This window comes from Scyliorhinus torazame, chromosome 2 (genome assembly GCF_047496885.1).
Source record: "Scyliorhinus torazame isolate Kashiwa2021f chromosome 2, sScyTor2.1, whole genome shotgun sequence".
NCBI lineage: Eukaryota > Metazoa > Chordata > Chondrichthyes > Carcharhiniformes > Scyliorhinidae > Scyliorhinus > Scyliorhinus torazame.
In genome coordinates this window covers 274,656,503-274,681,102 of record NC_092708.1, presented here as the reverse complement: position 1 = coordinate 274,681,102, position 24,600 = coordinate 274,656,503, and the positions used below count along the sequence as shown (strand labels likewise).

The following is a 24,600-nucleotide window of genomic DNA, read 5'->3' as shown; positions in this document are numbered from 1 at the left end:
CCCCCACAGTTTGAGTTTAAAAGTCGCTACACCAGATTGCCAGGTTCTACCCCTCCCCCTCTGACCGATTCTTACCAGTGCTATCACCTTCAAAGAGAATCAAACGCAATAGAAAAGCTTCAAGCAGCTTAATCAAAATTATGCATGCAAGAATCAACCATCTTTGTTACAGAGAATAAATCAAAATCAAATTACACAGGACGAGAGAAAAGAAAAGAGAGAAAAACATATTTTTAAAAATAAAACACCCAAACCCTTTTCTTCCTGAACATCGCAACTTAACTCACAGAATTAAAAGACTGAAATTTTAAACAAGACTCCGCCTCCCCGCCACTCCATCCTTTCCCTCAAACTCAGCCCACCACAGTTAGAATTTAAGAGTCCTTAAACCAGATTATTGTCTTTCATGAAAGTAACCACCTCTTCCGGAGAATTAAAGTACAGCTCCCGGTTCTCGTAGGTCACCCAAAGACGCGCCGGGTATAACAGTCCAAATTTAATGTCTTTCTCAAACAGGGCTGCCTTAACTTTGTTGAAACTTGCTCTCCTCTTTGTGAGTTCTGGTCCCCAGCCTTGGTACACCCGGATCTCTGATTCTTCCCACATGTACCCTTTTGTCGGCCTGGCCCACTTCATGATACGCTCCTTGTTGAGGAATCGATGTAGCCTCACCACCATGGCCCTTGCGGGCTCACGACCCTGGGGCTTGCGTACGAGCACCCTGTGCGCCCGGTCCACCTCCAGCGGCTTGTCAAACACATCGGCCCTGACCATCTCCTGCAACATCTTCCCCACATACGCTCCTGCATCTGATCCCTCCTTCCCCTCTGGCAGCCCGATGATTCGGATATTTTACCTGTGAGACAAGTTCTCCAAGTCTTCCACTTTATCTAGCAGTCGTTTATGGCTGTCCTGTAGTATGCTAATTTCCAAAGCCATTGCAGCGGACTCCTCCTCCCATTCAGTCGCCAGCTCCTGCAGCTTTAGAATCTCCTGTCCCTGGGTCGTCATTTTCTCCTCCACCCAGTCAACCACCTCCTTAATCGAGGCTATCATCTGGGTTACATCTTTTGCACACTCCTTGCGATGCCGGGCGAACTTCTCATCCAGGTACTCGACCCATTGCTCCATCGACCAGTGAGCTGGCATGGACGAGCTCTGTCTTGTTACCATTGAGCCCGATGACTTCTGATTCTTGCTTCCACTCATCTTTTGGTTTCTCCTTTTCGACTCTTATTTGGACGCGATTCCATAAATTGAGGGTCACCTCCTTTTCCTCTCCCTTCGATCAACTTATGTTGAGAAATTTTCTGAAAAATCCGACTTAAACACCATTAAAAAAAAACACTAAGGGCGAGAGCTGCTGAACGTACGACCGTTTACTCCATGGCCGCCACCGCAAATCCTCCAGGATAGTGATTTTCAAAGCACATCCGCACCAGTATCGACCCTGCGGCCCTTTGAAAATCGTAACCATGGAGTTATGACAACACAGGCGGCCATTCGGCCCATTAAGTACATGCTGGCTCAGTCCCATTCCCCATGTCATCCTGCGGCACCTCAAGTTTATTTCCCAGAAGTGCTCCTCCACTTTTGTTTTGAAGTCATTGATTTCCACTTGGTCTCTACCCCCACCAGTCACACTATATTTAAAGTATATTCTAATTCAGTGGTTCGCATAGAGAAGGGCCCCCCTTCAGGTGGTCTTTGAGAGTCCTCCATGTACTCCATGGGCTGGTCTAAAATGCAAGTCACTGATGCACAGTATCACAGCCGAGGCAATAGGAGAAACAGGCCTGTAATCCTCACCTCCCCAATACATGTGGCATCCCACAGCTAGCTCCTCTGTGCACGAGTTGTCATTAAGTGCAAGCAACAGCAATGTCATTTTATAAGCAAAATGTATGTCACTGCTACAACATACAGCTCCGAGATCAAATTTTCAACAGTTATGGGGCTGAAACAAGGCAAAGAAAGAAGCTGAGTGGGAAGCCTGACATGAGACTGAAACTGTCCCGTTTGGAACTGGACATCACCTCACTGGTAACTCATCAAAAGGAATTTCATTCTTCCCATTCATTCTGATGAAATCTTGCAGTAGGGAGCAAAGGTGGTTGGGATGGGACCTCAGTGTCCCACAGAGTGAAATGTTTCAGAAGCATTATTCTTAATGGTCAATGATATATTTTTTTAAATGACCAGGTATGGATGCTGCCCTGATGGAGTGACATCAGCGAGAGGAAATAACCAGGCCGGCTGCTCAAGATATTCAACTGACGATTATTATAATAGAAATGATCAACAAGTCTTTGTAAGTACGTCAGTGACTTTTCCTAACCATGACTTCTGCAAGTTATTATCACATGTTCGAAGAATTGAATAGCAAAAGAGAACAATGACAGAATTTGGACCGGTCTTTTCTTATTCATTCAGGGGATGTGGGCGTCCTACCCATCCCACATTTCTCTCAAACTGCATGGCTTGCTGGGCCATTTCAGCTATCAGTTCAAGAGTCAGGCCAGGTAAGGATCGCAGCCATCCTTCCCTAAAGAACATTAGTGAACCAGATGGGGTTTTACGACAATGCTTTCATGATCAGCATTAAACTTTTAATTCCAGATTTTTATTAAATTCAAATTTCACCATCTGCTCTGGTGGGATTCGAACCCAGGGCATCACCCAGGGTCTCTGGAATACTAGTCCAGTGTCAATTCCATTATGCCACCAATCCCCACTCTTCCACTGAAATGGAAAGCTCACCGCATGAAAATATTTGGGCAATAATTTGTTCCCTTCCTGATACAAATTTTCATTTTGATTGTTAAATCTCTGCTCCCCTTGCACCAGCTCTCCAAATCTCTTTACTTTTGTGACTTCCCAGCTGTACCCAGCCCTGATGTCCATTGTGTGTGAAACTGGACAGTGAATGTCTGTATCTGGGGGAGCATCCATCTTAACCTGTTCCCATTCTCATCACATGCTCTCTAAACACACAGGGTGCAATGACCAGGAATACTGATCCAATTGTAGCATCTTCTGTCTCCATGAACACCGCACAGGCCGAGCATCGAACCTAAGGCCTTCTTGGACTCTCTATCTCAATATTGTCCAATATATCCAGCACTAGGCACATATCGTAACCCATTCCCCGATCACCAGTGTGCTTGTTCACAGCACTGACTCCTTGTCCAGAAACTCCCCAAAGATAAAATTCTCATTCCATATTTTCTGATCCCTCCATGGTCTTACAAATCCCTATCCATCTAATCTCCTCCAGCCCTACAACCCCCTGAGATACTTGTACCTTTTTATTTCTGGCCTCTTGAGTGATTGTAATCGCTCCTCCATTGGTGGCTGCAACATCAGCTACCTGGGCATATGTTCAGGGATATCCTCCCGAACCACTCTGGCCCCTCTTCCTGTTTTAAAACACCCCTTAAATCAAGCATTTGGTCATCTGTCCCAATATCTCCTTATGAAGCTCAGTGTCAAATCCTGTCTGACTCACAGACAGTGGGATGTTTTACTCCATTAAAGACACTTTATACACAAATATAGAGTGTGTATTGTTATTGCAAATCAACATTCCTGAGGTAAGAGAATTGTGGGTGAGGGGGACATATTTTGAATTTGGTTGCTGCTTTGTGTATTTAATGCAGGAATCGGAGATCACTGTTCGGGATAATCCGTCAGTTGAATGTCGGAGTTCAATGTTTGGTTGCTGTCATGATGAATCCACACCTGCATTAGGACCAAATGGAGAAGGCTGCAGGACTGGCCCCAGGCACCGTAAGTAGCATCTTATTTCTGGAGCTGCTTTACAAAAGGTCCAGTTGTTTCATGGTTGTTTGAAGGTGCAGAGGCCCCATCCGCGATTCTCCACCCAAAACTGGCCAAGTTCCCGACGGCGTGGTTCTAACCACGTATCGGGCATTAGGAACCTCGGGTGGACTCAGTCCACAGCTGCCCTGGTGGGGGGGGGATCAATCAACTGGGGGAGGGGGGGGACCTCATGGACGGCCATGGGAGCAATCGGGCAGCACAGATCCGCGGGCCCAAGCTGCCGCCGGCGCCTGCACGGACTCCCGACCGGAAGTGTAGGGCCCAGTATCCGCAACCCGAGCTGCAAGGAGCACTCTGGGGCCCTGCCAGCCCCCTGAAGGTAAGAGAATCGCTCCAAACTTTCTGCAGGAAAGTCCAGAGTGAAACGCCAGCATTTTTACGCTGGCCTGGGGACATAGCCCCATTACTGGAGAATCCAGAATAGACCAAATGTGCTTGAATCTGCTACAACAACCTGCATTTATATAGCACCTTAACATCGGGCTTGAGAGTGACGCTGCCTGGGAATGCCGGGAAAGCAGTGAGCCTCCCAACAGCCTCCATGCTTCCCGGGATTCTCCGACTCCCCTGCGAGGCGTCGGAGTTGGAAACCCACCCCAAAGAATGATGCTCGGGGAAATATGTTCACAAACGTGGACCAGGCGGAATGGCACTCGGGGAGGTCTCCTGGGCCACCGGAGACCCTAGGGTGGTCAGGGTAAGCACAGGGTGTCTCCCTGGCTCTCCCCCTGGAACGTGGGCAACTTGGCACTGCCCAGGTGGCACCTTGGCACTGCCAAAATGCTGGGGTGGCACTGCCAAGCCAGCGTGCGCTGCCTGAATGCCAGGGGGCCTTTGCCCATAAAATGAGTGTAGAGGGGGTATTTGAAGGGTGGGGGAGTACAGGGCAGCTAAGTAGGGGCCTCCATGAAGTTGGAGGGGTGATGGGTGGGGGTCTGGAAGGGAGGGGGTGCTGTAAGGGGGCTTGGGGGGCCTAAAGAGGGGTAACCCCCAGGGACCCTATAGTGGGGTGTCCTCACTTGGGTGGTGTGGGGTAGTGCCCATGTGTGTGGGGAGGATGACATTGCCCATGGGTGGGGATGTGGGGGACCCACAAGCTCACTTAAAGATTGAGGCACCCTTTCCAAATGGCGGCCCGATCTATGAGTTCAACTCCCCAGTGCTAAATAAAATTCTACGTGTGGCCTGAACCGGTGAGAAGCTCCCAAGGGCCCAGAAAAGTGACCAACTGTCATTGAACAGCGGTGGGGAACTCCTTGAAAAAACCGCCAAAAGTGAACTCAGAAATGTTTTGGGAGAATCGGGCCCATAGTAAAATATCCCAAGAGGCTTCACAGGAGAAATATAAGTCAGAACAGTTTGTTACCAAGCCTTATAAAAAAATATTACAACAGTTGACCAAAATCCTGATAGATTTAAGAAGTGTCTGAAAGCTGGAACTGTTTTAGGGAATGAATTCCAGAATTAGGGCCTAGCCAGCTGAAGGCACAGTCACCAATGGTGAACTGATTCAAGTCAGCGATATTCACTGGCCGGAAGTGGACTGCCGATATCCCAGAGGTTGTGAAGTTGTTGGAGGTTCCAGTAATAGGGAAGAGTGAGGCCAGAGAGAGATCTGAAGCATGCAAATTTTAAAATTGAAGCATTTCTTAACTAGGAGCCAATATAGGTCAGTAAACACAGGAGTGATGAGTGAACAGGACTTGGGGCTGGATTCTCCGCAGCTCCATGCCAAAATCTTGTTTGGCGTGGTGACAGAGAATCAACCTTCACGGCGAAATCGGGCCGTCCGGCCGGTCCGGCAATTCTCTGGGACCCGAGAATCGAAGTGTTCAGCGCGGCTGGGGGGCCTTTGCCAGAGGCCCGCCCTGCAATCCTCCGCTCCCAACCACTAGGGGGGCCTTATGGGCGGCCGGGGGACAGATCGGGCCGGTCGGATCTTCGGGCGTGCGGCCGATCGAGGGACCTACATTTTGCAGCTGCCTCCGCGGTCTGAGTCCGCCATGACACTCGGCGTGGCCACCGCCGTACGCATGCATGGACTTGAAACTGGAAGTGCGGGGGCCCGTATCCGCAACTAAAGCTGCGTGAATCATTCTGAGTCCCTGCGAGCCCTCTACAGGTCAGTGAATTGGCTTATCTTTTTTTGAGGAAACTCGGGCGTGAAACTCCAGCGTTTTTACACCGGCGTGGGGACATAGTCCCATTTTGGGAGGATCCAGCCCTTGGTGTGAGTGAAGACACAGGCAGCAGAGGTTTGGATGCTTTTGAGTTTATGGGGGGTAGACAATGGAAGATTAGCTAGGAGTCAAATATTCAAGTATAGAGGTAATAATGGCATCATGAGGGCTTCAACAGAAGAAGAGTTGAGCTGGGGTGAAGATGGCCGAGGCTACAGAGTTACAATAACCGCAATCATAATCTTTATTAGTGTCACAAGTAGTCTTAAATTAATGTAGTTACTGTGAAAATCCCCTAGTCGCCACATTCCGGCTCCTGTTCGGATACACTGAGGGAGAATTATGAATGTCCAATTCACCTAACCTGCACGTCTTTCAGGACTTGTGGGAGGAAACCGGAGCACCCGGAGGAAACTCACGCAGACACGGGGAGAATGTGCAGACTCCGCACAGACAGTGACGAAGCTGGGAGTCGAACCTGGGACCCTGGCGCTGTGATGCAACAGTGCTACCCACTGTGCTACTGTGCCGCCTTTAGGAAACGGGCAGATTTTTGAACTGAAGTTTACAGAATTGTAACTCCAATGTAATGATGCTGTAAATTTAAGCATGGATGTTGACAGCATCCTTGGTGAAGTATCTAATGTTTGCTGTGTTTCTGGGATGTGGGGGGCCTATTTGCAGCTTATCCAGCCACATGCTTGTTACTGAGTGCCAACGGCCCGTGCGCAGACTGGGCAGTTCGATGGTTCTTCGTCCCGGAGGCCAGGCTCTGTAACCGCTTCTGGTACGGAGGATGCCATGGGAACAAGAACAACTTTGATACAGAGGAGGAGTGCCTGAGTCGGTGCAGGAGATCGAGCACCCACAGTGAATCAACCAGCACGCCCGCCGAACGATCACGCTGGTGGCTCCCTCACACAGGACGTCATTCCGAGTCCCCTCTGCCTCCAAACAGAGAATCCATACAATCACAACCAGAACAGCCTATTTACAGGTAGTGCTTATGTGTTAACAAATTGCTGTATCTTTCTGTGTTTTGTTTCAAATGCATACAAATGATAAAGGGCTTTGATGAAGTAAATCTGAAGAAATTGTTTCCACTGGAACCAGAGCGTTACATTGCTGGGTCTAGTAATATGTATCGTTACTAGTTGCTGTTGAAGTCGATGGTCTGATGTTGTGATCCTGAAGAAACCACGAGTCTTCAACTTAAGCAAACTCATTTATTTAAAGTAACGGTTGATTATATCTGAGTTCGACACTCTACAGAACTATCTCTAGAAATCAAGTAATTAAATATGATTGAATGAACTGATTCACAACTATAAATACTAACAATACTGAGAGCTATCGAAATACACAACTGCTTACTGAACACTCCAAGGTAGAAAGAGACCAAGATCCTTTAGGAGCTGCTAGTTATACTGGATCTTGTAATGCCCTCTAGTGGTAGATAGATGTTATAATTAATCCTTCAGTTATAGAATTTCATAGAATTTACAGTGCAGAAGGAGGCCATTCGGCCCATCGAGTCTGCACCAGCTCTTGGAAAGAGCACCCTACCCAAGGTCAACACCGCCACCCTATCCCCATAACCCAGTAACCCCACCCAACACTAAGGGCAATTTTGGACACTAAGGGCAATTTATCATGGCCAATCCACCTAACCCGCACATCTTTGGTCTGTGGGAGGAAACCGGAGCACCCGAAGGAAACCCACGCACACACGGGGAGGATGTGCAGACTCCGCACAGACAGTGACCCAAGCTGGAATCGAACCTGGGACCCTGGAGCTGTGAAGCAATTGTGCTATCCACAAGGCTACCGTGCTGCCCCTAACTGAACTGATTCACAACTATAAATACTAACAATACTGAGAGCTATCGAAATACACAACTGCTTACTGAACACTCCAAGGTAGAAAGAGACCAAGATCCTTTAGGAGTTGCTAGTTATACTGTTGTTACATACACATATACATATCATTACACAGAGGACACACATTTCACAGAAGAACCAGGAGACAGTTACACCCCTGAAGTTTCTGGAATCAAACCAAATCCTTCAGATATGGTCTGTGGCCACGGATAGGAGGTTGTGACTAGGAGTGAGGCGGGTATGGGGATCCAGAAGGTAGCACTGGAGGAGCCTCCATTGGTTTGTGCAGCCTGGTTGAATGAGTCTGGGAATTGCAGGGAGGATGAGCAAACTGATCACAGCAAAGTGGGGGGGGGGGGGGGGGGGGGGCAAGATGGGCAGCAGCAGGGCATTCCAGCTGCAGTAGGGAATAAAAAGAATATAGTCGTAGAGACAATATAATTAGGGTGCGACATACTGTCCTGTGCAGCCAAGCATGTGAGTCCAGAAGGCCGTGTTGTCTCCCGTTACCACCCCCTCATGCTGGAGTGGAAGTTGTTGTGGTCCATGCAGGTCCCAACAGCAGGTATGGTGAAGAAAGAGGTTGTGCTGAGGGAGCACGAGCAGCTAGGGGCTGCATTAAAAAGCAGAAGCAACAAGGTCTCTGTATTACTACTTGAGCCATGAGCAACTTTTCCAGTCACAAAATTCTTTTGACCTCCCAATAATACTGACAGAACCCCTTAGAAATATTTTTCTTGTGTTGAAAAGCCAAAATCATACATAGGTCTGGGGCAGCACGTGGCGCAGTGGTTAGCACTGCTGCCTCGCAGCGTCAAGGTCCCAGGTTCGATCCCGGCCCTGGGTCACTGTCCGTGTGGAGTTTGCACATTCTCCCCGTATTTGCGTGGGTTTCACCCCCACAACCCAAAGATGTGCAGGCTAGGTGAATTGGCGACACTACATTGCCCCTTAATTGGAAAAAATTAATTGGGTACTCTAAAAAATGTTTTAAAACATACATAGTTCATTTTAATGGAATGTGTGTTGCTGCTTCTTTGGTTCAAGTAAGAGGAGTGCTGCTGGATTGATTGATTCATTTATTCATCCATTCATTCATTCACTCACTCCTCATTCACTCACTCACTCACTATCACCTCTCCTCCCTTTCTCACTCACACACTCACCTCTTGCACAGTCATTTCATACACACACGAACACACATCTCGCACATGCATCTCACACGCACACACAAATCTCACATGCACACATCTCACACAGACTCCTTCATAGACCACTCGTACACATGTACACCTCTTGATGCGATCATCAATTCACTTGAGACAAGAGTAGAAATAAACTGTGGCTTTAATCGACTAGAACAGTGCCTGCTTGCGACTGATCCAATATTGATAACCGCCCACAGGTCAACTGCTCTTTATACCTCCCTTCAAGGGGAGGAGCCATGGGCAGAGCCCATACAGGCCCCAACATATTCCCCAATGGATAAGGCCATACAATGGCCCACAGGTGGAGCCCACAAGGGCATCAGCATAGCACAGATACAATGGTGGATTATTGGTATAATACATTCACCACATTCACCCTCTGTTAAAAAAATGAAGTCTGGCGGGGGTGACGGGTTCATACGTTCAGCCGGTCCGGCGCATGGATTGTGCGCTGTGATCGCCGAAGCTCTGGCGTTGTTGCTGGCCCGGGTGTCAAACTCGTCCTTGCTGGCATCGGTATTGAGGGCGCCGGTGCGGGTACAGATGTGGACTCCAGGGGCATCTCTTCTGGAGTTTCATTCCTGTGGATCGGTGAAGGGGGGATGGCAGGCGGGAGGGAGCGCTGGTCATAGTAGGTTGGGCGGGTTAGGGTGGAGTGGCGGTGATGGTGGTGGTGGTGGAACCGGCGGGCGCCAGGTCCCGGAGGGAGACCGTATCCTGTCGGCCATCGGGGTGTTCGATATATGCGTACTGGGGGTTTGAGTGTAGGAGCTGGACCCTCTCTACCAGACGATCGGCCTTATGGCTCCTGACGTGTTTTCTGAGTAGACTGGCCCCGGTGTCTTCAGCCAGGACGGGAGCGAGGCCACTGAGGTGGATCTCCTCGGGAAAACAAATAGGCGGTCATGACGGGTCTAGTTTGTGGCCGTGCAAAGGAGGGACCTAATAGAGTTGGAGCGTATCGGGGAGGACCTCCTGCCAGTGGGAAACTGTGAGATTCCTGGACCGCAGGGTCAGTAGGACGGTCTTCCAGACCGTCGCGTTCTCCCTCTCCACCTGCCCGTTTCCCCTCGGGTTATAACTGGTAGTCCTGCTCGAGGCAATGCCCTTACTGAGCAGGTACTGACACAGTTCGTCGCTCATTAACGACGAGCCCCGGTCACTGTGGACATAACTGGGGAAACCAAACAGGGTGAAGACACTATGTTGGGCTTTAAAGACGGTGGACGTGGTCATGTCGGGGCAAGGGATTGCAAAGGGGAAGCGGGAGAACTCATCAATAATATTGAGGAAATATGTATTGTGGTTATTGGAGGGGAGGGGCCCTTTGAAATCGATACTGAGGCACTCAAAGGGCCGGGATGCCTTCACCAGGTGGGCCTTATCTGGCCGATAGACGTGCAGTTTAAACTCCGCACAGATCTGGCAGACCCTCTGACCTCCTCGGTGGAGTAGGGCAGGTTGCGGGCCTTGATGTAGTGGATAAGCCAGGTGACCCCCGGGTGGCAGAGGTCATCGTGGATAGCCCGTAGTCGGTCATCTTGCGCGCTGGCACATGTGCCGCGGGACAAGGCATCTGGGGGCTCGTTGAGCTTCCCAGGATGATATACTATCTCATAATTATAGGTGGAGAGTTCGATCCTCTACCTCAAGATCTTATCATTCTTGATTTTGCCCCGCTGCGTATTATCAAACATGAAGGCTACCGTTCGTTGGTCGATGACGAGGGTGAACCTCCTACCAGCGAGGTAGTGCCTCCAGTGCCGTACGGCTTCCATGATGGCTTGGGCCCCCTTTTCGACTGAGGAGTGCTGAATTTCAGAGGTGGTGAGGGTTGCGCGAAAAAACGCTACCAGTCTGCCTGCTTGATTGAGGGTAGTGGCGAGAGCGACCTCTGATGCGTCGCTCTCCACCTGGAAGGGGACGGACTCGTCCACCGCGCGCATCGCGGCTTTGGCGATATCCGCCTCAGCCGCCAGTGGGAAGATGGTGGCCTTGATTAGTGGACGGGCTTTGTCCGTATAGTTAAGGATGAGATTTCTAAATTCTTGGAAGTGTAGGGTCGGATTAGGACAAGTCAGCATGGATTTAGTAAGGAGAGGTCGTGCCTGACAAACCTGTTAGAGTTCTTTGAAGAGATAACAAATAGGTTAGACCAAGGAGAGCCAATGGATGTTATCTATCTTGACTTCCAAAAGGCCTTTGATAAGGTGCCTCACGGGAGACTGCTGAGTAAAATAAGGGCCCATGGTATTCGAGGCAAGGTACTAACATGGATTGACGATTGGCTGTCGGGCAGAAGGCAGAGAGTTCGGATAAAAGGTTCTTTTTCGGAATGGCAACCGGTGACGAGTGGTGTCCCGCAGGGTTCAATGTTGGGGCCACAGCTGTTCTCTTTATATATTAACGATCTAGATGACGGGACTGGGGGCATTCTGGCTAAGTTTGCCGATGATACAAAGATAGGTGGAGAGGCAGGTAGTATGGAGGAGGTGGGGAGGCTGCAGAAAGATTTAGACAGTTTAGGAGAGTGGTCCAAGAAATGGCTGATGAAATTCAACGTGGGCAAGTGCGAGGTCTTGCACTTTGGAAAAAAGAATCGAGGCATGGACTATTTTCTAACTGGTGACAAAATTCATAATGCTGAAGTGCAAAGGGACTTGGGAGTCCTAGTCCAGGATTCTCTAAAGGTAAACTTGCAGGTTGAGTCCGTAATTAAGAAAGCAAATACAATGTTGTCATTTATCTCAAGATGCTTGGAATATAAAAGCAGGGATGTACTTCTGAAGCTTTATAAAGCATTAGTTAGGCCCCATTTAGAATACTGTGAGCAATTTTGGGCCCCACACCTCAGGAAGGACATACTGGCACTGGAGCGGGTCCAGCGGAGATTCACACAGATGATCCCAGGAATGGTAGGCCTAACATACGATGAACGACTGAGGATCCTAGGATTATATTCATTGGAGTTTAGGAGATCTAATAGAAACTTACAAGATAATGAATGGCTTAGATAGGGTGGATGTAGGGAAGTTGTTCCCATTAGCAGGGGAGACTAGGACCCGGGGGCACAGCCTTAGAATAAAAGGGAGTCACTTTAGAACAGAGATGAGAAATTTCTTCAGCCAGAGAGTGGTGGGTCTGTGGAATTCATTGCCACAGAGGGCGGTGGAGGCCGGAACGTTGAGTGTCTTTAAGACAGAAGTTGATAAATTCTTGATTTCTCGAGGAATTAAGGGATATGGAGAGAGAGCGGGTAAATGGAGTTGAAATCAGCCATGATTGAATGGTGGAGTGGACTCGATGGGCCGAATGGCCTTACTTCCGCTCCTATGTCTTATGGTCTTATGGACTCACTGGGCATAATATGAAAAGAACCCGAGGCACCTTTTCAGGGCCTTGGGGCAGTGGGGGAGGGGGAGTTGCAGGAGGGGGCTCATACGGTCGGGGTCGGGTCCTAGAACCCCGTTCTCCATGACGTAGCCGAGGATGGCTAGTCTGGTTGTGCGGAAAACGCATTTCTCCTTGTTGTAGGTGAGGTTAAGGGTTTGGGCGGTTTGGAGAAATCTGTGGAGGTTGGCATCGTGGTCCTGCTGATCATGGCCGCAGATGGTGACATTGTCCAAGCGCGGAAATGTGGCCCGCAGCCCGTACTGGTCCACCATTCGGTCCATTGTTCTTTGGAACACCGAAACCCCGTTCGTGACGCCACAGGGGACCCGTAGTAAGTGGAAAAGGCGGCCGTCTGCCTCAAAAGCCGTGTCGTGGCGGTCCTCCGGGCGGATTGGGAACTGGTGGTATGCAGACTTCAGATCCACCGTGGAGAACACCCGGTAGTGTGCAATCTGGTTAACCATGTCTGCAATCCGGGGAAGGAGGTACGCATCGAGTTGCGTGTACCGGTTTATGGTTTGGCTGTAATCAACAACCATCCGGTTCTTTTCCCCGGTCTTGACGACCACCACCTGAACTCTCCAGCGGCTATTGCTGACCTCGATGACCCCCTCCCGCAAAGGTCGCTGGACCTCGGACCTGATGAAAGTCCTGTCCTGTATGCTATACCGCCTGCTTCTGGTGGTGACTGGTTTGCAGTCGGCGGTGAGGTTTGCAAAGAGTGGGGGAGGGTCGACCTTTAGGGTCGCGAGGCTACGTACGGTGAGTGGGGGTAGGGGCCCCCCGAATTTCAGGGTTATGCTCCTGAGGTTGCATTGGAAATCTAGTCCCAATAGGAGAGGAGCGCAGAGGTCTGGGAGTACGCATAATTTAAAATTGGCGTACACGGCGCCCTGTATTGCTAGGGTTGCGGTAGTGCACCCTCGAATTTGCACCGAGTGCGGCCCAGAGGCGAGGGAGATGGTTTGGTGCACCGGGAAAATTGGGAGCTAGCAGCGTCTTACCATGTCCGGATGAATGAAGCTCTCTGTGCTCCTGGAGTCGAAGAGGCAAGGCGTTTCGTGCCCGTTTACCCGGACGGTCATCATGGAACTCCGGAGGTGTTTGGGTCGCGACTGGTCCAGAGTGACGGGTAGCCGGCGTGGTCGGAGGCGCTGGGGCGGTTCCACGATGGCTGCCCTTGTTGGTCGCACGTGTCGAGCGGCGCAGCAGATGGCGGCCAAGATGGTGGTCCCCGTTGGTCGTGGTTGAGCGTGTTGGGTGGTGAGGAAGATGACATCCAAGATGGCGGCCCCCATGGATCGCACGTGGCCGGCCGCGTAGGGGAGGATGGCCAAGATGGCGGCCCCTGTTTGTCGTACGTGCTGTGTGGGCTCGAAGGTGGCTGCCCCCACGGATAGCACAAGGCTGATGACGCGCCTGCAGGGGGCGGAGTCGGCAGACATGCTGCCACACTGCGGGTCTGCGGGCCTGTGAGTCTGAGTATCGGGCCTGTGAGTTAAGAGTTCTTGGCCCGGGCCGGGCAGTGCTGCCGGGGGTGTTGGGACTGGCCACAGAAATAGCAGGGTAGCCCCCCATGGTGGGCGGGCAGCCGCACGGCACAGGCCTGGGGTAGTCTTTGGTCGAGGGTCCACGAGGGGGTCACGTGGTCAGACGGGAACGCGTTGAGGCTTCGGACGCTACTTCCAGAGAGAGGCTAATTTTACCGTCTGATCCAGGTCTAGGGCCATTTTGAGTAGGCGCTGTCTCACGTAGTTGAACCGGACTCCCGCCATGTAGATGTCTCGGACGGCGAGGTCCATATGTTGAGTGGCCGTAACGGCCTGGTAGTTGCAGCTGCGTGCAAGGACTTTGAGGTCGCGTAGGTAGTCTTCTAGCGATTCCCCGGGACGCTGGCAGCGAGTGGTGAGGATGTGTCTTGCGTATACCTCGTTCACGGGCCTTACATTGAGGCGTTTGAGCATCGTGAGGGCGTCTGCGTAGGAGGAGGCCTCCTCGAGTTGATCAGAGATTCGATGGCTCACCCGTGCGTGGAGGAGGCTCAGTTTCTGTTCGTTGGTGGCGGAAGGCGTGGAGGAGGCAGCGAGATATTTCGCCTCCGTGGCCTGCGGATCGAGTTCCAGTCGGTCAGGTTTGAGGGCCGATTCCATAGTTGCGTTGTAGTTGATTAAATTGATGCGACCATCAATTCACTCGAGACGAGTAGAAATAAACTGTGGCTTTAATCAACTAGAACAGTGCATGCCTGCGACTGATCCAATATGAGAACCGCCTACAGGTCGACTGCTCTTTATACCTCCCTTCAAGGGGAGGAGCCATGGGCAGAGCCCATACAGGCCCCAACATGTTCCCCAATGGATAATGCCATACAATGGCCCACAAGGGCAACAGCATAGCACAGATACAATGGTGGATTATTGGTATAATACATTCACCACACCTCTCTTTCTTGCTCTTTTTCACACATACACACACACCTCTCTCACAAACACAAACACTCGCCTCTCACATTCTCACACACTCAACTCTCTCTGTGTCACACACAAACACACTCACCTCTCTCTCACACTCCTCTCTCTCACACACACAAACACACACACTTCTCTCATGCACACTCCTCTCTCACACACAAACACACACCTCTCTCACGCACACTCCTCTCTCTCACACACACCTCTCTCACACATACATCTCTCATACACAGCCACCTCTCTCATTCTCGCACACACCTCTCTTTCACACACATACACAAACACGCTCAGCTTCCTCTCTTACACGTACACAAACACACAGATAAACTCTCAGGTGGGGCTTCTGGTGTCGGCGGGCGGGAGGCAGCCGCACAATGGAAGGCTCCCATTCGGGAACGGCATTTTCGGGGCGTTAAGCCCGGTCCCAGGGTCCACGGAGGCGGCAAAAGCAGGGAGAAGGCACAGAGGCGGCAGAGTGAAGACACCGTGAGGAAAAATGTCGAGAGTGAGCAAATAAACGGCCGTAAAAAAAACAGCTGAAGGTCCGTCGGGGAGTGGAAAGGTCACCACGGGGTCACCAAGGAAAATGGAGGCTGGAGCACCAGGGGAGGCCGTATTGCTTACAGCTGAAGAAATAACTAAGGTGATGGCTGCGGAATTCGAAAGGAAGTTTACAAAATACATGGAGATGGTGAGGAAGGAGATGAGGGAGGTTTTGAGTGTGCTGGTGGAGGAGACGATTTCCCCGGTGATGACGGCGGTGTGGCGGAGGTGCGAGAGCAAGGGGAGGCGCTGAAGGAAGTGGAGGAGACATTATTGCAGCACGGTGATCAACTTACCTCGATGGGGAAGGAGATGCGGAAGGTGATGGAGATTAACAAGGATCTGCGAGGAAAAATGGAAGACCTGGAAAACAGATCCAGGCGACAGAATTTGAGGATTGTGGGGCTGCCCGAAGGAGTTGAAGGACCGAAGCCGACTGAGTATTTTTCCGCGATGCTGGCAAAACTACTGGGGGAGGGGGAGGATCCCGCCCGATATGAACTGGATCGGGCTCATCGGTCGTGGAGGCCTGTACCAAAGGCGAGTGAGCCGCCAAGGGCAGTGACTCTGTGCTTCCGTAGGTACAGGGTGAAGGAGAAGGTCCTGAGCTGGGCCAAGCAGAAGCGGGTGGTGCAGTGGGCTGGAGCTGGTATACGTGTATACCAGGACTTTACAGTGGAGCTGGCGAGGAGGCGGGCTGCCTTCAACCGGGTGAAGAGGGCACTGTACATTAGCAAGGTGCAGTGCGGCATTGTATATCCAGCGAAGCTGAGGGTGACTTACAAGCTCAAGGACTTTTATTTTGGAACGGCGGAAGCAGCGGAGGAGTTTGCGAAGGCAGAAGGACTGTGGCAGAACTGAGAAATTGAGGAATGGCCATGTGCCGATGTAACCTCATGACTGTATTTTCATCTTTTTTTTGTTTCACTGCGAGCGGGTGTATGTGCTAAAGGAGCCAATGTGTATATATTTAGACAAGGGAAGTGATGGGACTTTCACTCAAAATGAGGTCTCTTTGGGGTGTAGGTGGATATACGGGGTTTGTGTGCTAAAAGGGGATCTCTGAGCTTCCGTAGGGCCGGGCAAGGGGGAAAGGGACCCGGGCGGGGGCCTCCACGCTGGCCGGTGTGTGCCGGCCAGTGAACGGGAGTGAGGTGGGGGAGGGGCTGCGGCCAGCGGAGCCTGGCAGAACAGGGTCCGAGTGGTCTAGCCGGGGTGGAAAGTTGGGGGGAAGGAACCGAAGTTGGGAGGAGGAGTTTTACAAGAGGTAGTGGACGGGAGGAGTTGGAGAGGGGGTGGGGGATTTACAACTCTTGGGTATCATGTACGGTACTCTTTCAGAGGCTGGATGGCGTTGAGTGTAGGGGGGGAGGGGGAGTGGACTCTATAGGTCAATGGTGACCATGGGCGGTCCCGGACTCCTTTTTCTTTTTCTCCTTTGTTTTTTGTTGCCACCGTGGGAGGGTTTGTTTTATTGGATGCATAGATTGACAGGTGGGCCGTTGTTTGGGGTGGTGGGAGGATGGGATTGTTGGTATTGCTAAAGGGATTGATTTTGTATTTGTTACCGTTTACTGTTTGTGGGTGGGGTGTAAATTTTGAAGGAAAATGTGAAAATGGAGAATAAAAACATTAAAAAGAAAAAAAAAACTCTCAGGCCCCTCTCTCACATGCCGGTGATCTCCTTTCCCTCTGTACCCCAACCCTTGCACAGATTTCCGCTTGCCACACTCTCACTCCCAGAACGAGGCCCACTCACTCCCTGTCTCAGACCTTCTTGCTCCCTGTCCGAGACACACTCACCCACTCCCTTCCTGTCCAAGAACCACTCACCCTCGTGTTCCCTGTCTGAGGCCCACTAACCCTCTCGCTGCCTGACCGAGGATCAATCAGTCTCTTGCTCCCAGTCTGAGGCCGACACACCCTCACGCTCTGTGTCCAAGACCCAGTCACCCTTTTGTTCCCTGCTGGAGGCCCACACAACCTCTCACTCCCAATCCTGGGCCCATTCAGCTTCTCGCTCCCTGTCTGAGGCCTGCTTTCCCCTGCTCCCACTCAGAATCTCCCCGCTCTCCCAATCGCTCCAAGCCCCGCTCTCCCCATCACCCCAGGTCCCCTGCTCTTCCCGTCGCTCAAAACCCCCTGCTCTCCCCCTCACTCCGAATCCCCCCGCTCTCCCCATTGTCATGATATTCAAACACACATCACAACACACACATCATGATAGACAGACCAACAGACCAATTAGCACACAGAACACGACAGCCAATCACAGACAGGAGCAGACACAGTATAAGGCAAGAAACATGACACCTCCTGGTCAGTCCATCTGGAGACAGGACAAGGCCAGGACCTCAGTAACAAGACACTCACAATGTCACCACGCGCTGAGAACCAAGTCAGATGTGTAACGAACTAGTTGGAATAAAATTGCGTTGTACCAATCGCAACCCGTCTGTACCTCAGAGCACCCAACACCACACCCATCACTCCGAGTTTCCCCCACTCTCCCCATCACTTCGTGTTTCCCCCCATTCTCCCCATCATTCCGAGTTCCCCGGCTCTCCCCATCACTCCGAGTTCCCCCGCTCTCCCCATCACTCCGAGTTCCCCCACTCTCCCCATCACTCCGGGCTTCCCCCGCTCTCCTCATCACTCGGAGTTCCCGCTCTCCCCATCATTCCGAGTTCCCCCGCTCGCCCCATCACTCCGAGTTCCCCCCACTCTCCCCATCACTCCGAGTTCCCACCGCTCTCCCCATCACTCCGTGTTACCCCCCCTCTCCCAATCACTCCGAGTTCGCCCCACTCTCCCCATCACTCCGAGTTCCCCCACTCTCCCCATCATCCCGAGTTCGCCCCACTCTCCCCATCATTCCGAGTTCCCTACCGCTCTCCCCATCACTCCGAGTTCCCACCGCTCTCCCCATCACTCCGAGTTTGCCCCGCTCTCCCCATCACTCCGTGTTACCCCCGCTCTCCCCATCACCCCGAGTTCCCACCGCTCTCCCCATCACTCCGAGTTTGCCCCGCTCTCCCCATCAATCCGTATTCCCCCGCTCTCCCCATCACTCCGAGTTCCCCCACTCTCCCCATCACTCCGAGTCCCCCCCCCCACCAGCTCTCCCCATCACTCCGAGTTCCCCCACCGTCCCCATCATTCCGAGTTCCCCTCCCGCTCTCCCCATCTCTCCGAGTTCCCCCCACTCTCCCCATCACTCCGAGTTCCCCCACTCGCCCCATCACTCCGGGCTTCCCCCGCTCTCCTCATCACTCGGAGTTCCCGCTCTCCCCATCATTCCGAGTTCCCCCGCTCGCCCCATCACTCCGAGTTCCCCCGCTCTCCACATCACTCCGAGTTCATCCGCTCTCCCCATTACTCCGAGTTCCCCCGCTCTCCATATCATTCCGAGTTCGCCCCACTCTCCCCATCACGCCGAGTTCCCCTCCCGCTCTCCCCATCTCTCCGAGTTCCCCCCACTCTCCCCATCACTCCGGGTTCCACCGCTCTCCCGATCACTCCGAGTTCCCCCGCTATCCCCATCACTCCGAGTTTCCCAGCTCTCCCCATCACTCCGAGTTCCCCCACTCTCCCCATCATTCCGAGTTCCCCTCCCGCTCTCCCCATCTCTCCGAGTTCCCCCCACTCTCCCCATCACTCCGAGTTCCCACCGCTCTCCCCATCATTCCGTGTTACCCCCCCTCTCCCAATCACTCCGAGTTCGCCCCACTCTCCCCATCACTCCGAGTTCCCCCACTCTCCCCATCATTCCGAGTTCGCCCCGCTCTCCCCATCACTCCGAGTTCCCTACCGCTCTCCCCATCACTCCGAGTTCCCACCGCTCTCCCCATCACTCCGAGTTTGCCCCGCTCTCCCCATCACTCCGTGTTACCCCCGCTCTCCCCATCACTCCGAGTTCCCACCGCTCTCCCCATCACTCCGAGTTTTCCCCGCTCTCCCCATCAATCCGTATTCCCCCGCTCTCCCCATCACGCCGAGTTTGCCCCGCTCTCCCCATCAATCCGTATTCCCCCGCTCTCCCTATCACTCCGAGTTCCCATCCACCGCACTACCCATCACTCCGAGATCCCTCCGCTCTCCCCATCGCTCCAAGTTCCCCTCCCCCACTCTCCCCATCACTCCGGGTTCCCCCACTCTCCCCATCACTCCGAGTTCGCCCCGCTCTCCCCATCACTCCGAGTTCGCCCCACTCTCCCCATCACTCCAAGTTCCCCCCGCTCTCCCCATCACTCCGAGTTCGCCCCACCCTCCCCATCACTCCGAGTTCGCCCCACCCTCCGCATCACTCCGAGTTCGCCCCACCCTCCCCATCACTGCGAGTTCCCCCACTCTCCCCATCACTCCGAGTTCGCCCTGCTCTCCCCATGACTCCGAGTTCCCCCCGCTCTCCCCATCACTCCGAGATTGCCCACTCTCCCCATCACTCCGTGTTGCCCCCACTCTCCCCATCACTCTGAGTTTGCCCGCTCTCCCCATCACTCCGTGTTCGCCCCGCTCTCACCATCAATCCGTATTCCCCCGCTCGCCCCATCACTCCGAGTTCCCCCGCTCTCCACATCACTCCGAGTTCATCTGCTCTCCCCATTACTCCGAGTTCCCCCGCTCTCCATATCATTCCGAGTTCGCCCCACTCTCCCCATCACGCCGAGTTCCCCTCCCGCTCTCCCCATCTCTCCGAGTTCCCCCCACTCTCCCCATCACTCCGGGTTCCACCGCTCTCCCGATCACTCCGAGTTCCCCCGCTATCCCCATCATTCCGAGTTTCCCAGCTCTCCCCATCACTCCGAGTTCCCCCACTCTCCCCATCATTCCGAGTTCCCCTCCCGCTCTCCCCATCTCTCCGAGTTCCCCCCACTCTCCCCATCACTCCGAGTTCCCACCGCTCTCCCCATCATTCCGTGTTACCCCCCCTCTCCCAATCACTCCGAGTTCGCCCCACTCTCCCCATCACTCCGAGTTCCCCCACTCTCCCCATCATTCCGAGTTCGCCCCACTCTCCCCATCATTCCGAGTTCCCTACCGCTCTCCCCATCACTCCGAGTTCCCACCGCTCTCACCATCACTCCGGGTTTGCCCCGCTCTCCCCATCACTCCGTGTTACCCCCGCTCTCCCCATCACTCCGAGTTCCCACCGCTCTCCCCATCACTCCGAGTTTGCCCCGCTCTCCCCATCAATCCGTATTCCCCCGCTCTCCCCATCACTCCGAGTTCCCACCGCTCTCCCCATCACTCCGAGTTTGCCCCGCTCTCCCCATCAATCCGTATTCCCCCGCTCTCCCCATCACGCCGAGTTTGCCCCGCTCTCCCCATCAATCCGTATTCCCCCGCTCTCCCCATCACTCCGAGTTCCCATCCACCGCACTACCCATCACTCCGAGATCCCTCCGCTCTCCCCATCGCTCCAAGTTCCCCTCCCCCACTCTCCCCATCACTCCGGGTTCCCCCACTCTCCCCATCACTCCGAGTTCGCCCCGCTCTCCCCATCACTCCGAGTTCGCCCCACTCTCCCCATCACTCCGAGTTCCCCCCGCTCTCCCCATCACTCCGAGTTCGCCCCACCCTCCCCATCACTCCGAGTTCGCCCCACCCTCCGCATCACTCCGAGTTCGCCCCACCCTCCCATCACTGCGAGTTCCCCCACTCTCCCCATCACTCCGAGTTCGCCCTGCTCTCCCCATGACTCCGAGTTCCCCCCGCTCTCCCCATCACTCCGAGATTGCCCACTCTCCCCATCACTCCGTGTTGCCCCCACTCTCCCCATCACTCTGAGTTTGCCCGCTCTCCCCATCACTCCGTGTTCGCCCCGCTCTCACCATCAATCCGTATTCCCCCGCTCTCCCCATCACTCCGAGTTCGCCCCGCTCTCCCCATCACTCCGAGTTCGTACCGCTCTCCCTATCACTCCGAGTTTGCCCCGCTCTCCCCATTAATCCGTATTCCCCCGCTCTCCCCATCACTCCGAGTTCGCCCTGCTCTCCCCATCACTCCGAGTTCGTACCGCTCTCCCTATCACTCCGAGTTTGCCCCGCTCTCCCCATTAATCCGTATTGCCCCGCTCTCCCCATCAATCCGTATTGCCCCGCTCTCCCCATTAATCCGTATTCCCCCGCTCTCCCCATCACTCAGAGTTCGCCCTGCTCTCCCCATCAATCCGAGTTCCCATCCACCGCACTACCCATCACTCCGAGGTCCCTCCGCTCTCCCCATCGCTCCAAGTTCCCCTCCCCCACTCTCCCCATCACTCCGGGTTCGCCCTGCTCTCCCCATCACTCTGAGTTTGCCCCGCACTCCCCATCACTCCGAGTTCGCCCCGCTCTCCCCATCACTCCGAGTTCGCCCCACTCTCCCCATCACTCCGAGTTCGCCCCGCTCTCCCCATCACTCCGAGTTCCCCCGCTCTCCCCATCACTCCGGGTTCGCCCTGCTCTCCCTAACACTCCGAGTTCCCCCGCTCTCCCCATCACTCCGAGTTCGCCCCGCTCTCTCCATCACTCCGAGTTCGCCCCGCTCTCCCCATCACTCCGAGTTCGCCCCACTCTCCCCATCACTCCGAGTTCGCCCCGCTCTCCCCATCACTCCGAGTTCCCCCGCTCTCCCCATCACTCCGGGTTCGCCCTGCTCTCCCCAACACTCCGAGTTCCCCCGCTCTCCCCATCACTCCGAGTTCGCCCCGCTCTCCCCATCACTCCGAGTTCCCCCGCTCTCCCCATCACTCCGGGTTCGCCCTGCTCTCCCCAACACTCCGAGTTCCCCCGCTCTCCCCATCACTCCGAGTTCGCCCCGCTCTCTCCATCACTCCGAGTTCGCCCCGCTCTCCCCATGACTCGAGTTTGCCCCGCTCTCCCCATCACTCCGAGTTCGCCCCGCTCTCCCCATCACTCCGAGTTCGCCCTGCTCTCCCCATCAATCCGTATTCCCCCGCTCTCCCCATCACTCCGAGTTCGCCCTGCTCTCCCCATCACTCCGAGTTCCCATCCACCGCACTACCCATCACTCCGAGGTCCCTCCACTCTCCCCATCGCTCCAAGTTCTCCTCCCCCACTCTCCCCATCACTCCGGGTTCGCCCTGCTTTCCCCATCACTCCGAGTTCGCCCCGCTCTCCCCATCACTCCGAGTTCGCCCCGCTCTCCCCATCACTCCGAGTTCGCCCCGCTCGCCCCATCAATCCGTATTCCCCCGCTCTCCCCATCACTCCGAGTTCGCCCCGCTCCCCCCATCACTCCGAGTTCGCCCGCTCTCCCCATCACTCCGGGTTCGCCCCGCTCTCCCCATCGCTCCGAGTTCCCCCGCTCTCCCCATCACTCCGAGTTCGCCCCGCTCTCCCCATCACTCCGAGTTCGCCCCGCTCTCCCTATCACTCCGAGTTCGCCCCGCTCTCCCCATCACGCCGAGTTCGCCCCGCTCGCCCCATCAATCCATATTCCCCCGCTCTCCCCATCACTCCGTATTCCCCCGCTCTCCCCATCACTCCGAGTTCGCCCCGCTCTCCCTATCACTCCGAGTTCGCCCCGCTCTCCCCATCACTCCGAGATCGCCCCGCTCTCCCCATCACTCCGTATTCCCCCGCTCTCCCCATCACTCCGAGTTCGCCCCGCTCTCTCCATCACTCCGAGTTCGCCCCGCTCTCCCCATGACTCGAGTTTGCCCCGCTCTCCCCATCACTCCGAGTTCGCCCCGCTCTCCCCATCACTCCGAGTTCGCCCTGCTCTCCCAATCACTCCGAGTTCCCATCCACCGCACTACCCATCACTCCGAGGTCCCTCCACTCTCCCCATCGCTCCAAGTTCCCCTCCCCCACTCTCCCCATCACTCCGGGTTCGCCCTGCTTTCCCCATCACTCCGAGTTCGCCCCGCTCTCCCCATCACTCCGAGTTCGCCCCGCTCTCCCCATCACTCCGAGTTCGCCCCGCTCGCCCCATCAATCCGTATTCCCCCGCTCTCCCCATCACTCCGAGTTCGCCCCACTCTCCCCATCACTCCGAGTTCGCCCCGCTCTCCCCATCACTCCGAGTTCCCCCGCTCTCCCCATCACTCCGGGTTCGCCCTGCTCTCCCCAACACTCCGAGTTCCCCCGCTCTCCCCATCACTCCGAGTTCGCCCCGCTCTCTCCATCACTCCGAGTTCGCCCCGCTCTCCCCATGACTCGAGTTTGCCCCGCTCTCCCCATCACTCCGAGTTCGCCCCGCTCTCCCCATCACTCCGAGTTCGCCCTGCTCTCCCCATCACTCCGAGTTCCCATCCACCGCACTATCCATCACTCCGAGGTCCCTCCACTCTCCCCATCGCTCCAAGTTCCCCTCCCCCACTCTCCCCATCACTCCGGGTTCGCCCTGCTTTCCCCATCACTCCGAGTTCGCCCCGCTCTCCCCATCACTCCGAGTTCGCCCCGCTCTCCCCATCACTCCGAGTTCGCCCCGCTCTCTCCATCACTCCGAGTTCGCCCCGCTCTCCCCATGACTCGAGTTTGCCCCGCTCTCCCCATCACTCCGAGTTCGCCCCGCTCTCCCCATCACTCCGAGTTCGCCCTGCTCTCCCCATCACTCCGAGTTCCCATCCACCGCACTATCCATCACTCCGAGGTCCCTCCACTCTCCCCATCGCTCCAAGTTCCCCTCCCCCACTCTCCCCATCACTCCGGGTTCGCCCTGCTTTCCCCATCACTCCGAGTTCCCCCCGCTCTCCCCATCACTCCGAGTTCGCCCCGCTCGCCCCATCAATCCGTATTCCCCCGCTCTCCCCATCACTCCGAGTTCGACCCGCTCCCCCCATCACTCCGAGTTCGCCCGCTCTCCCCATCACTCCGGGTTCGCCCCGCTCTCCCCATCACTCCGAGTTCCCCCGCTCTCCCCATCACTCCGAGTTCGCCCCGCTCTCCCCATCACTCCGAGTTCGCCCCGCTCTCCCTATCACTCCGAGTTCGCCCCGCTCTCCCCATCACGCCGAGTTCGCCCCGCTCGCCCCATCAATCCATATTCCCCCGCTCTCCCCATCACTCCGTATTCCCCCGCTCTCCCCATCACTCCGAGATCGCCCCGCTCTCCCCATCACTCCGTATTCCC

At 54.6% G+C, this 24,600-nt stretch overlaps 1 protein-coding gene across 6 annotated transcripts in view; it reads left to right on the top strand.

Annotated features, from left to right (window-relative positions):
* Positions 1-24,600, top strand: part of paplna (papilin a, proteoglycan-like sulfated glycoprotein) — a 471,035-nt gene that overhangs the window by 392,134 nt on the left and 54,301 nt on the right. For all 6 annotated transcript variants that reach the window (XM_072487762.1, XM_072487759.1, XM_072487751.1 and 3 more), the window contains 3 exons: positions 2,203-2,311; positions 3,660-3,789; positions 6,708-7,020. In XM_072487762.1, coding sequence (XP_072343863.1) covers positions 2,203-2,311; positions 3,660-3,789; positions 6,708-7,020 — 552 coding nt within the window. The remainder of the gene's footprint in view (positions 1-2,202; positions 2,312-3,659; positions 3,790-6,707; positions 7,021-24,600) is intronic.